The following is a 13,084-nucleotide window of genomic DNA, read 5'->3' as shown; positions in this document are numbered from 1 at the left end:
AACACATGCTGGGAAAGAGCTGACCTTTCAGGCCAGGAATGTAGTTGACACTGACTAGCATGCACGGAGCTCTGACTTCCGTGCTGAGAATCACATAAAACTAGGCATGGTGGTGCACACCTGCAATTCCAACACGGAGGATCAGAAGTCTAAGGGAATCCTCAGCTACATGGGGAGTTTAGGCTAGCCTGGGCTACATGAGACCCTGCCTCGGTTTTTTTTTTTTAAGGCTCTTGTCTTCAGGGAACCCTCTTAGAAGGATTCGGACCCAAGGCTCTAAGATGGGAGACTGGTTGTCCAGAGGAGAGGCACACATAGAGACCCTCAGAAGCCCCGACCTGCTGTAGGGAATCTAGGGCTGTGGGAGGAGAGCATTTGCAGTTAGCCTTGAGAGACACAGATTGTGGTGTTTATGAGGAAGGCGGGGCTTTAAGATGAGGGTTAACAGGGTGGTAAGCATGGGGCAGAATACAGACTCCTCCCATCAGTCTTACAAGGGACTTCACATAGAAGTGAGAGGCAAGGCCTGGAACTGCCTCTTCTAGGTCTGGATCTTGTTCCCCATAGTTGGGACCGTGGGGGTCTGGAAGCAGGGTGCTGTATAGTTAAAGCCATAGACAAACCAGCTTGGGATCCAGTGGGGCTAGGTGAAGAGAAGTAGGAAGTAAAGGAACTAGAATGGGGTGGCGGCTGGAGGTAAGGGCCGTGTTGTGCTTGAGCAGGGCCTAAGGGGTGTGCTGAGCACTGACCCGGGATCCACGGCCTCATGCAGAGAGCCTTGCTGGGGTCCTACTTCAGAGATGACTTCTGGAGGTGGTGGCACTTCCGGCCTGCTCTCAGGGGCACACAGGTGTTTGTCCTGGGGAAGGCCTGCAGGATCGGTGGCCTCGATGGCTTTTTCTCTCCCCCACAGATAACCGTACATACCACTTCCACGCAGAGGACGAGCTGGAGTGTGAGGCGTGAGTGCCGGCTCTGGACCAGCAGTGGTGGGGGCAACACATGGGGTAGGGAGCTCAGTCCCGACGCGGTCTCCTGTCCCCAATACACCTATTCCATCTGCACAGGTGGGTGTCGGTGCTGCAGAACAGCAAGGATGAAGCACTGAGTAGCGCCTTTAATGGGGAGCCCAGTGGCGGCCAGGGGTCTTGGGGTAGTGCCAGACTGGATTCCGAGCCCCAGGACCTCACCAAGATGCTGGTCGCTGAGGTGAAAAGCAGGCCGGGGAACGACCATTGTTGCGACTGTGGGGCTTCAGGTCAGTGGTGGGGAAGGTTTGGTGGGAGGTATGGAGAAGGGGCTCTGGGCTGAAGGCTTTAGCTGCGCTCCTCGCTCCCCTGCAGACCCCACGTGGCTCAGCACCAACCTGGGTGTGCTCACCTGCATCCAGTGCTCCGGTGTCCACCGCGAGCTGGGCGTGCGCTTTTCTCGCATACAGTCCCTCACCTTGGACCTCCTGGGCCCCTCAGAGCTGCTGGTGAGAGCAGGGTCAGGGGTCAGAGAGAATGCTAGGGGTGTGGGGCGGGGCTCGGGAGACTGGAGCTTGGCTAACTGGGAATGAATCTGAAGTAACCAGAGTGGGGTTGGTAGGGGCGGCACCTGGGAACTATGGGAAGGGGCTGGACTTCGGAGACTGGACCTTGTCAGGGACTCTGTCCTAGAACCTGCTGACTTGATACCCTGTGCTGTGCCTCCAGCTGGCCTTGAACATTGGAAACTCCCACTTCAATGAAATCATGGAGGCCCGTCTGCCCTCGCTCGGCAGCCCTAAACCCTCTGCTGAGAGTGACATGTAAGGCCGGTCTCAGAAGGTGGGGTTTGCTAGCTCCCCAGTTCCCAGGGTCTGAGAGAGGTCTGGGGTCAGAAGGTTGGAAAGAAGGGTGCCCTCTGACCTGGAAGTCACCAGGATACTAGATTCTCCTGGAGGGTGGTTCCAGAAGTTACTATGTGGACAAGCTTCTGAGGACCTGGGGTTGTCTGTTGTCTGGGTAGGAGCAGCCGCAGGAACTACATTGTGTCCAAGTATGTGGAACACAGGTTTGCACGCCAGTCCACACCTGATCCCCAGAGACTAAGGACAGCCATCTGCAGCAGGGACCTCCTGTCTATACTGGAGGCCTTTGCCAATGGGCAAGACTTCGGACAGCTGCTGCCAGGGCCTGACGGGCAGGTGAGAGCCTCCTCCCAGGGCCACTTTTAACTCACCTGCACTCACATGCCCCTCAGCCGCCCTCTACAACCAGATGTCACAGTCTTCTACCATCTGCTCAGATCTCACGCATTAAGTGGGAAAGAGAATAATAGCTCCAGCCAAGCAGACCTAGGTCGGAATCCCTGCTGTATCTTTTCTTAGTTCTTCGACCCAGGGCAGTTACTTAGCTTCTCTGAGTCCTATTTCCTCATCCCTAACGTGGGTTAACAATCGCCTTGGAAGTGGAAACGGGCAGGTCTGATTAGAGTGTGAAAGCCCCTGCATTTTGGAGATCCATTCATGAGAGAGGACAGATTTCAGAATGATCCCGTCAGCAGGAGTGACTGTGACTGATTGGACATTTAAAAACTGAGACTGGAGAGATAGTTCAAGAGTACTGGCTGCTCTTCCAGAAGATCCGGGTTCGATTCTCAGTATTCACATGGAGGCTCACAAGTGTCTGTAACTCCAGTGCCCCCTTCTGGTCTCCATGGGCACTGTATGTATGTGGTACACAGATATACAGGCAAAACATTCATGCCCGTGAAACTGGGAGGGGGGGGGATGTAGGCAGTCTTTTAAAAAACTAAACAACTGGATGTCTCCGGCTGGGGGTGTAGCTCTGTGATGGAGCACAGTGAACCTAACCTGTGAGGCCCTGAGTTAGCCCACAGCACGGGAGGAGGTGGAGCAGGATGTTTCTGAACTATGTGTCTGAAATCGTCACAGGCCACCTAGTGGACAGTAAGGGTATAGCTCTCGAGTGAGGTGGGAAGTAGGACCTGGGTGAGGTGGGCAGCATGGGCACCCTAGAGTAGCAGGAGACCTCCCAAAGAGACCTCAGAGAGGAAGTAGGAGAAAAGCAGAACCCCAGCCCCATGAGGATTTGGGAACACCTTCTCCTTGGGCCGAGGAGGAACCACTGACTGCCTGGGCTTTCTCAGGCTTCCCTAATGTGAGGATCTGTCCATGTGGTCTCGTCTCTTGGGGTTTCTGACCCCTTCATAATCAGAGGTTCAGGGGCAGCACCAGGCTGAGGGCAGGTGACAGGGGAAACTCAGGCATGTATGTGTATGTGTGCAGGCACCCGGAGAGCTCGCCCTGCACTTGGCCATCAGAGTCGCCAGCCAGGCTTCCCTGCCCCTAGTGGACTTCCTCATCCAGAATGGGTGAGAGCCCGTCTGCCATCAGCAGCCTTCCTGTTCCCCAACTCCCTCCTTGTCCCTCTATCTTTCCCTGGGACTCTGACCCCTCCCCCCCTTACCTGCTTGTTTCCCTCCCCAAACCTCCCCTGCTATGCCCTCCTTCTAGTGGCCACTTGGATGCCAAGGCCACGGATGGAAACACCGCCCTGCACTGCGCGGCGCTCCACGGCCAACTGGACTGTCTCAAGCTGCTGCTGAAAGGGAGAGCTCCCGTGGGGGCAGGTGCGGCCCGAGGCCCCCCCAGACTCCTTCATAGACCTGAGCCCTGGCAGCAGGCACATTCCTACTCCTGACTTGCTTCTGTGCTCCTCTGTGGCCTCGGGGGCGGGGCTGTCATTTGTTTCTAAAGCCTCAGTTTCCTCTCCTGTCCAAATGGGAGTGTCACAGAGCTAGTGAGCCCCCCAAAAGGTGTGGATGGAGCAAACGAAATCCTATCTGAATCTGGGTACAGTGATGGAACGGTTCCCTGCTTACTATACAACATGTGTCTGGTCCCATGACACGTGAGCCATGCTGTTAATCAGTGAATCCTCACAGCCTGGTCAGATAGTTTCAAGTATCATATTCATTTTATGGATGAGACAGTTAAGATCCAGAGAGGTCAAGTAGGTCACCTAAGGCCGCACAGCCGTGAATTCAGAGAGCCAGTTTTTTCATACCCAGACAGTCCTATTCCAAGGCCCATACAGACCTCAAAGCTGCTTTGATTCTGACCATGGTCCCTGTATTTCCCCTTCACAGTAAATGATGCTGGAGAAACAGCTCTGGACATAGCCAGGAAGAAACAGCACAAGGGATGCGAAGAACTGGTGAGTCTGAGGGCAGAGACCGCCCTCTAAGCCTTCCCTATCCCCGCTGGCCCTCTGACATGTGAGCCTTCGCTTTTGGCAGCTGGAGCAGGCACAAGCAGGGACCCTCGCCTTCCATCTCCACGTGGACTACCCATGGGGACATTCCATGGGACATGGCTTTGATAGTGAGGAGGAGGAGGAGGAAGAAAAGGTAGGCCCAGCCCTTCCGCTCTGGGTGGCACCGGATGAGAGCCTCACTGGGCCTGCTTTGGGCAGGGGCAAGCTGAGCTGTGGAAACCAAGAAGGCCGTGTCCCCACAGCACCGTCCTGTGAAGCCCCCGGCCCAGGCCTGCTGGGGCAGCGGGAGGCTGGACCTCAGCAACAAGACGTATGAAACCATTGCTGGCCCGGGACCAGCCACCTCTCAGAGCCAGAGCGAGGACAGTCCCCCACCCCTGCCCATCAAAAACTCTTCTAGGACCATACACCCAGGGCGAGCCGGACATTCCAATGGAGGTATGGTTGTCTGCCCAGAAGTATTGCGAACAAGCTGTTTATTGAGAGACTGCTGCGTGGGGTACTGTGCTGGGCATGCATGCTGCATGCCAGAGCTAAGTGTGGTAGCGCATGCCTATAATCCCAGCTCTGAGGAGATGGGAGCAGGAAGATCAGGAGTTCAAGGCCAGTTTAGGCTCCAAGAGACCTGTCTGAAAACAACAGAGCAAAAGGCAGCAAGCCCATCCCGCCATCCAGGTTCCCTTAGGCCATCCTCTCCTTCAGGTAAAGGGAGAGATGTTAAGTGACATGCTTAAGCTGCCACCATTTGTGAAGCTTCTGTAGTGCGATTCCAGCCCAGGTTGGGCTTGCTTGGATTCTTCAGTGCTTCAGTTAACCGAAAAGACACGCGTTGGTGGAGCATGCCCTGTGCGAGCCTAGAGAAGGGATAGAGCCTCGGAAGCAGTCAGTCATGACCTGAGGCTCCACACACTATAAAGTGCTAATCCCAGGAGACCCAGGTTTGGTCCTCTGCAGAGTGCTCTCCCAGCACTGAGCGGAGCCTGGCTGTGCTCTTGGACTTGTGTGTTGCATGAATGGAGCTTGCTGCGGGAGGCCAGGAGAGAGATAATGGGGAGGATGGATCCTGCTGGAGCAGGCAGTGGCTTAGGAGGGCTCCCTGAAGGAGTTATGCCTAACCTGAACTTGGGGGCTAGGCAGGAATGCCCGGGCTGAGGAGAGCGGGTGGACCCTACTAAATGAGAGTTCTGGGTGGCTCAGGGCTGGGGAGCTGCGAGACAACCAACCATGATGGAGCCAAAAAGCCAAAGTCGGCTTTGACACTGAGCGAAGAGGAAAGCATTTCTTTTTTAAAAGATTTATGTATATGACTGACTTATTTGCATGGATGCCTGCGAGGTCCTCTGGAAGAGCAGCCAGTGCTCTTAACCGCTGAGCCATCTCTCCAGCCCCCCATTTCTATGTTCTTATCACAGAGGAGCAATTAAAAAACAAACGTCACTTTGTGGTTCTAGATCGCTCTGACACCCCCAGTCTGAGGTCAGAGTCTCCTGAGGCCCCAGAGAACCCAAGCAGCCCAGCGTCTTCCTTATCCAGCCTTACCGGCTCTGTGGAACCTGGGGGGTTGAGCCAAGCCCCGCCTAGCCCTGAAGAAGGCCTCCATGAGACACCAGGCACCTCCCGGCCTGGGTCAGCATCTGCGCCCACCCCTCCTGAGCTGTACCTCCCCGTCAAGTTCAGGTTGGTATGGGGCTAGCTGTGCCGCTCATTATGCCTCCTGACCTCTCTGAGCATGCGTTGGCTTCTCCGCCTTTGAACAGTACCTGTCTGCAGTCTGGGTCACAGTCTCACTCTAGGACCCAAGGTGTAGGCTGCACCTGGGTGGAGCCTTACCTCTTCCTCTTCCTACCACCTGCTTTTTGGTTTGGTTTGCTTTGGTTTTCTTTTTTTCTAAGACAGGGTTTCTCTGTGTAACAGCCTTGGCTGTTCTGGAACTCGCTCTTTAGACCAGGCTGGCCTTGAACTCACAGAGCTCCACCTGCTCTGCCTCCTGAGTGCTGGGATCTACCACCTGCTTTTAAGTTTAGCCAGGAGAGCCAAGGAGGAGCCCGGGCTTGGGCTGCTGAAGTTGGTGGGAGGAGGAAAAGCTTAGCCCCACCTGCAGAGACCCTTCTTAAGCCCTCATGAAATCTTCACCTGTCAATCCAACTACCTCGCTTCTCTGCAAACCCTTTTTGTCTAGACTTGAGTCTGGGGAGAAGTAGACTTGGGAGCATCCTCAGAGCCCTCTGCAGAGAGGCCAGTTCCAGACCTCCAGGGCCTGTGGTGGACTCTAGGTTCCCTTTCCCACCACCTCAGCCTTTTTTGTCTACCTGGTCCCTCTGAGGGGCTCTGGGCAGCTGGGTGACATTGGCCATCCCTGCCTTCCAGCTCGGAGAGCACTCGATCCTACAGACGTGGAGGTCGGATTCTGGAAGACAGTCCCTCTGCCCGGCATCCTCTGTCTAGAAGGAACATTCCGGTAGGAGCGCTGGGTGTGTGGTTTGAAGCGTAGGTTCCCAAGAGCAGGCACAGAGGGGAGGGAGTCCTCCCTCCATGGTGGTAACACAATGGACCTAGATGGCCACTGTTAAGCTGGTGCCACCTCCCTGCTTTAGCCCAGGACTGCATGAATCTGAGTGAAGCCCACCTAGAGCTATTTCCCAGAGGAGACGCAAAAGGAGCTTTAACAGTGTCTGCTTCATCCTTCTTTTCCCAGGTCGTCCTCGTGGAAGGAGATGGCTCAAAGACTGGGGCTCTCGCGGCAAGTTCTCTGCAGCTTTTGCACGACTAGCTCCTTGTGACCCCTCTGCATGGCCCACACTGGACCCCAACATTCAAAGCTGGGACTTGAGTCCACAGAACTGGACCGTGCCCTTGCCAAGGACACTGGCCCTTCTGTGTTGGGGCTGATGTCCTGGGCCAGGCAGTCCTGAAGTTAGATCTGAGGATGAGGATGCCTAGGCTGGATTCAGTTATACAGCCACTCAGTCCTTACCGGACCAGGACCGTTTCTCCCTACAAGGATGATCCACTTGCTATCTTTCACATCCGGGCACTGTCTTGTGGTCTAGTATTTTCCGTAATGATTCCAGCTCTATGTCCAGACCTTTGCTAGGTACTATGGATGCCACATGAATAAGACAAGCATCCCACAGGTATGGTCCCTTGCTGGAGAGCTGGTCTCAAGAACTGACTTGGAATGAGCAGATCCTAAAGAAGGAAGATTGCTTCTGAGCCCCCAGAGTCGGCTTTTGTCCATCTCAGAGCTATTCTTTTATTCATCTCTAATAAAGGATTCTCGGGGGAGGGACGGGTCCTGCTGGTTCATTTATGGGTTCTAAAGAGCAATAGGGAAATGAAGGACTCTTGGGACTTGGGGTTCTTTCCCTGGCCCTGGTGAGGGACAGGGCTGGTAAAGAGGAATGGTCACAGTATAAGCAGGGAGTTTTGTCCCAGGACACATTTGGTATGGCAAACATTTGGAGGGTGCATCCCCAAGGTCAGGGATAACATCCTCCAGCACACTCTCTTTTGTCTGTTTGTGCTGCTGTTTAATAGAAAGCTGGAGGCTGGGCACTTTCTACAGCAAAAGGTTTTATTTGGCTTAGGATTCTGGTGCTTAGAAAGTCCAAACGGCATGTCATGAACAGTCGGTAAAAGGCCACCTGACTGTCACAACATCGCAGAGAGGTGGAAAGCAAACACTATGTGTAGTGGTCTCAATTTGCTTTATAGCAACTCACTTTTGTCAAAACTACTGAGAGACAGGCCTCAACCCCCCCCCCACTAGTTACCTCCCACTAGGCTCCACCCCTTAAAGACTCATTCTTCATTCAACATTGCCACATCATGTAGTGAGAACGGCGGGGCTGAGTCCCACCACCCGGCCGCCGGCTAGCTTTACACCCGAAATAATTACACGGAAACAGTATTCTTTTAAAACACTGCCTGGCCCATAGTTTGTAGCCTCTTATTGGCTATTTCTCATATCTTGCTTTAACCCATATTTAGTAATCTGGGTAGCACCACGAGGTGTGGCTTACCAGGAGAGATCTTAACCTGCGTCCATCTCGGAGAGGAGCAGCATGGAGACTCACTATGGCGACTGCCTGAAGCGTCTCCCCAACTCTACTTCCTTGTTCCCACAATTCTGTTCTGTCTACTCCACCTACCTAATTTTCTGTTCTTAAAGGGCCAAGGCAGTTTTCTTTATTAATTAACCAATGAAAGAAACATAGACAGATAACTCTCCTCCATCAACATCAGGCAGGAATCACAAGCCTCTGGCCTGTAAGGAAACACACTCAAACCATAGCCTCATGCAATAAATTAGCCAATCCAAAATGTCAGCACTAAGTGTGAGAACCCCTGGTGTGCAGGAAAGCACACTGGGCTGGAGTGTGAGGCTCTCATGTTTGGACTCTTCCCGTGGTTCCTTGATTGCCTCGAGATGATGAGTTGGCCAAGTTAGTTTGTGGGGAGCATATCGAGGGTAGAGAAGTGAAACAGGAGGTCACCAAAAGGAGGACAAGGACAAAGTTGTGGAGAATCCGCTTGCCACACAAGCACGAGGACGTGAGTTCAGATCCCCAGAACTCACGCAAAAAGTCAGGCGGGTAGTGCACCCCCGTACTTTGTAGTGAGGAGCTGCGGGCAGGCCTGCTTTTCATCCCACCCGGCTCCCAGCCGCCTGGCTAGCTTATGCCCCGAAATAACAACACACAAACTGTATTCATTTAAACATTGCTTGGCCCGTTAGCTTCAGCCTCTTACTGGCTAACTCTCACATTCTTATTAACCCATATTTAGTAATGTGTGTAACACTACGAGGGGTGGCTTACCGGGAAGATTTTAGCCTACGTCCATCTTGGGTTGGAGTTTCATTGCATCTGCCTAACTTCCCTTCTTCCCAGCATTCTGTTCTGTCTACTCCAACCACCTAAGGGCTTTTATCTTTTATCTTTTATCATAACAAAGGAAAACAACTATAACTATCTATTCTTCAACTCTATCAAAGACTCCAGAAGGATATAATATTACCTAAGTAAATGAGAAGTAAGCAACTTACAAAACTCTAGAAATCACAGAGACATCTCGCTGACTGGACAGTCACCCAAAGTTCCTCTGTACCGTTGGGGCATCCATCTTCGGCCTACAGGCCCATAGTTTCCAGCAGACATTTCCATGAAGCAGGAAATTTCAAAGGCAGTTCAATCAGTATCTGCTGTGTCCTGCAGAATGTCTCACAGACTCTTTCATAAATCAGGAACCCCAAAAGATCATCTCACCTTTAGGCAAGTTCAGCAGTCCTCTCTGAGGGTTCTCTGTGTCCAGTTTATGGAACAGTCCAGGCAAGAGCAGTTTCTTGCCCATATGGCTATCAAACTCCATAAGGAGCCTCTTCGATGTCCATCTTCCTCTTGAAGTAGATTGGTGCTGCCAGGAGCAGACATGTCTCATTGTCATGAAAAGCCCTGTCTCCTAGGTTCCTCTCAGTCGGCAGTTGAGTAAAGTAATTCTTTGAGGGTGTTCACAGCAACCTTTCAGGAGGGCGTGGTCTATCATACCATATTGGGATAGAAGCAATCCATAGGGTCTCATCCTCTGTGAAAACAAAAGAAACTTCCAAAGCATCATGTTCTTAGATCCAAATTTTGAAGTCAAGGTATTTTCAAAATATGTATTCTGGAATAGTTTAGCAGCATTTATAAACAAATATCTTTTAGCAGCTGTTGCTCCTTCCTCAGCATTCAAACAATTCCAAGAGAACATAATAGCATACAGTATCAAGATTCTCTGTGTATTTTCCATCTTTGTGCAGCTTTATTTTAACCTCTATTTCATTTATTTTTACTTTTATTTTTTGAGACAGGTTCCCTGTATATCTTTGTCCTGGAATAACTCTGTAGACCAGGCTGTCCTTGAACTCACAGAGATCCATCTGTCTCTGCCTCCCCAGTGCTGGGATTAAAGGTGTGTGCTACAATACCTTGAACTCATAGGGATTTAATCCCAGGCACTGGGATTAAAGGTGTGTCCTGCCACTCCTTTAAGTCACAGAGGTCAATCTACCTCTGCCTCCCAAATGTTGGGATCAAAGGTGTGTACCACTACACCTAACTACTCTCTTTGTTTTTTTTTGTTTTGTTTTGTTTTTTACTTTAAGAACTTTTAGCCTGCATATATTCTTAACACACTGTAAATCATTTAGAGGTTTTCTTTGTTTTTGAATCTCTCTCTACTGTATCTCTTTTTTTCTGACTACATGAATCTTTAAGGAGAGGGTTAAAGCTGTGGCTTTGACGACTGGATCCAGCCCATTCCTTAGCTTTCCAGCCTCATGGCTGAGGTACCGACTGTAGCCATTTTTATTGCCACAACTCTATGGCATTTCAAGGTACTTGCCAGCAAGCAAGCTGCAGCATTCTGCTCACAGACCACAGTCAGTCGGACCGCCTGCCTGAAAGAGTCAGAGTTTGCCCTGGCAGGACGGCCCAGAAAGCCAGCATTTTAAAACGGCGCAGTTTTTTTTTTTTTTTTTTGGCTACTGCTGAAAACCGAAAAGCACACGTTCAGCTTTTCATCAACACCGTTTAAGTGTTTTGTGGCAGGACCTCTTAAAAGAGCTGCAGGGTTTTGCAGCTAAAGCTGAGCCAGGAAGCCTCTCTTAGATGAGAGCACTTGCTAGCCTCTAGCAAGCAGAGCAGACCCAAGAAATTGCTGCTACCAAGAAAACATGCTTTACTCTAGTCTTTCCCAAGCTTTCTCAGGCTTTCTGTGGATCCAGTTATCTACGTGGGAGCCATTCTGTAGCAAGGAGCTGTGGACAGGCCTGCTTTTCATCCCGCCTGGCTCCCAGCCACCTGGCTAGCTTATGCCCCGAAATAACAACACACAAACTGTATTCATTTAAACACTGCTTGGCCCATTAGCTTCAGCCTCTTACTGGCTAACTCTCACATTCTTATTAACCCATATTTAGTAAAGTGTGTAGTACCACGAGGGGTGGCTTACCAGGAAGATTCTAGTCTGCCTCATTCCCAGCATCCTGTTCTGTCTACTCCACCCACCTATGTTCTGACCTATCAGGCCAAGCCACTTCTTTATTAATTAACCAATGAAATCATCAGGTAGATAGAAGACACACCTACATCAGATGTTGGCACAGAGGCACACATCTGTAATTCCAGCATCTGGAGGCCGAAGCAAGAGCATAGTGAGTTAGGAAATACCTTCAATCTGTCCCTCTGAGAGTAAAAAATCATCAATGCTGGGCCCCTCTTGGGGTATCAATTCCCTACCTGCCCCCAAACCTCAAAGGGAGATATGCCAAGTAGCAGCTGTGTGGCATGATTGCATGCAGGTTCGCTCCCAGGTGGGCAGAGGGGGTATAATAGGTACCAGCAATGCTGGCTCCACTCTGGGAGAATATCAATGATCCCACCCCCTGAGATCCATTTGCATAGTAAGGTTGGACATGTTTATTAGGGTCCTTCATACTTGTATTGGCTAAGAAGCCTCCCAGGAGCTCCAATCAAGAAAAACCTGGCTTTGGCAACTAGATGCTACCCACCCCCTCCTTCCCCCACCTTCCTTCTCCACATCCCCATGCTGCCGCCGCTGACTTCTCAGTTCCTCCAGGGCTGACATGCCAGGAACCCTCCCATCCCTAAGCTTTGTTTGCACATTGAGTTCTCCGGAGGGCTGGCTTTCTTGCTCCCCCATCTGGATGCCAGAAGCACCTGGAACACAGTAGGTGCTCAGTAAATAGAATAAACACGTGTCCCCTCCTCACTGGCAAAGATCCCCTCTTTCTCCCAACAGACCCCCACCCTGCCCCTTACTGCAATAGATTTCACTTCTTGAGAGGGGATGGCACCCAGCTGGGCCTTTCAAGGGCCCTCTTCCGCTTTTACCCCACACAGCTGTGGCGAAAGCGCTCCTCCTTTTTAATCCTTATTTTGCCTAGCCTGCTGCATTGAGGTCTTTCTTGCTAGTTGATTGGACAAGTTTGTTGGGGGGAAAAAAAACAAAGCAAAAAAAAAATTCTTGATCGTCATCACACAACAGCAGTTGGGAGACAGGTGTTCACAATAGACTACCTCTGGTCCAGACCTGGTTCTCTGAGGTTATCTCAGAAAGTTGGGAGATTTCAGTTTCCCCGACCCTCACACACTGTGGGCCCTCTTCTGCTCTCCATCCAGATCAGAGACTCTGGCAGAAAAGTCATTTTCTAGGTCTGCAGAGGACTCTTGTAAGACCTTTCCACCGGAGAGGGTGGGAGGCACACTTATTCCGTCCACCCAAAATTTCTTCCAAGCCCACCCCTTGCACACTGCCGTAAGAATCACCCAAAGCTTAGCTTCTCTGAACATGGCTGCACCCCAGTACTTCAGAGTTTGTTAGAAACACATTAAAGTATATTGTGGCTGGCCGGCCGGCCGGCAGGCAAACGGCTCCAAGCATACCTCCCGAGAAAAAGCTGGAGACGGAAGCACACCACAGGCCTTGGGTACACGAAGGAGCCCAAGTTAGGGCAGGGCGGACTTCAGGATCTACACCAAGGATGCAATGAATGTACCAACTTCTCTCGGCTTGGGCATAGCCACGGACCTAAGTTTTTCTAGGAGATGCTAAGATCCGGGAGCTCAGAACTTCCCGCAGCTGCACTCACACCCCAGACGAAGCCTCATGCCCAAATGTCCCTGCAGCTCGGGACACCCCTACGAGGGTCGGAAGGGAAGAGCTTCTTCTCCCAGCCTGGTCCTTCCCCCAAAGGTGCGACCCGCCTAGCTCGTGCAATCTTTGCCCCGGCAGTCCTTGAAGTCTATATTTAGTGC

The 13,084-nt window shown here is 51.7% G+C and overlaps 1 protein-coding gene across 1 annotated transcript in view; it reads left to right on the top strand.

Moving 5' to 3' along the window:
- The window catches only part of Asap3 (ArfGAP with SH3 domain, ankyrin repeat and PH domain 3), a 40,559-nt gene extending 33,009 nt beyond the window's left edge, over positions 1–7,550 (top strand). Inside the window, exons 13-25 of the mRNA XM_038334722.1 lie at positions 914–962; positions 1,068–1,258; positions 1,344–1,477; positions 1,698–1,792; positions 1,993–2,170; positions 3,275–3,360; positions 3,503–3,618; positions 4,138–4,205; positions 4,288–4,398; positions 4,508–4,703; positions 5,717–5,942; positions 6,633–6,723; positions 6,961–7,550. Coding sequence (XP_038190650.1) covers positions 914–962; positions 1,068–1,258; positions 1,344–1,477; positions 1,698–1,792; positions 1,993–2,170; positions 3,275–3,360; positions 3,503–3,618; positions 4,138–4,205; positions 4,288–4,398; positions 4,508–4,703; positions 5,717–5,942; positions 6,633–6,723; positions 6,961–7,035 — 1,616 coding nt within the window. The 3' untranslated portion in view covers positions 7,036–7,550. The remainder of the gene's footprint in view (positions 1–913; positions 963–1,067; positions 1,259–1,343; positions 1,478–1,697; positions 1,793–1,992; positions 2,171–3,274; positions 3,361–3,502; positions 3,619–4,137; positions 4,206–4,287; positions 4,399–4,507; positions 4,704–5,716; positions 5,943–6,632; positions 6,724–6,960) is intronic.
- Positions 7,551–13,084: the final 5,534 nt, after the last annotated feature.

Source organism: Arvicola amphibius, chromosome 6, assembly GCF_903992535.2.
Source record: "Arvicola amphibius chromosome 6, mArvAmp1.2, whole genome shotgun sequence".
Lineage (NCBI taxonomy): Eukaryota > Metazoa > Chordata > Mammalia > Rodentia > Cricetidae > Arvicola > Arvicola amphibius.
Note: the sequence above shows the minus strand (reverse complement) of the source record. Positions and strands in the feature narration are given on the sequence as shown.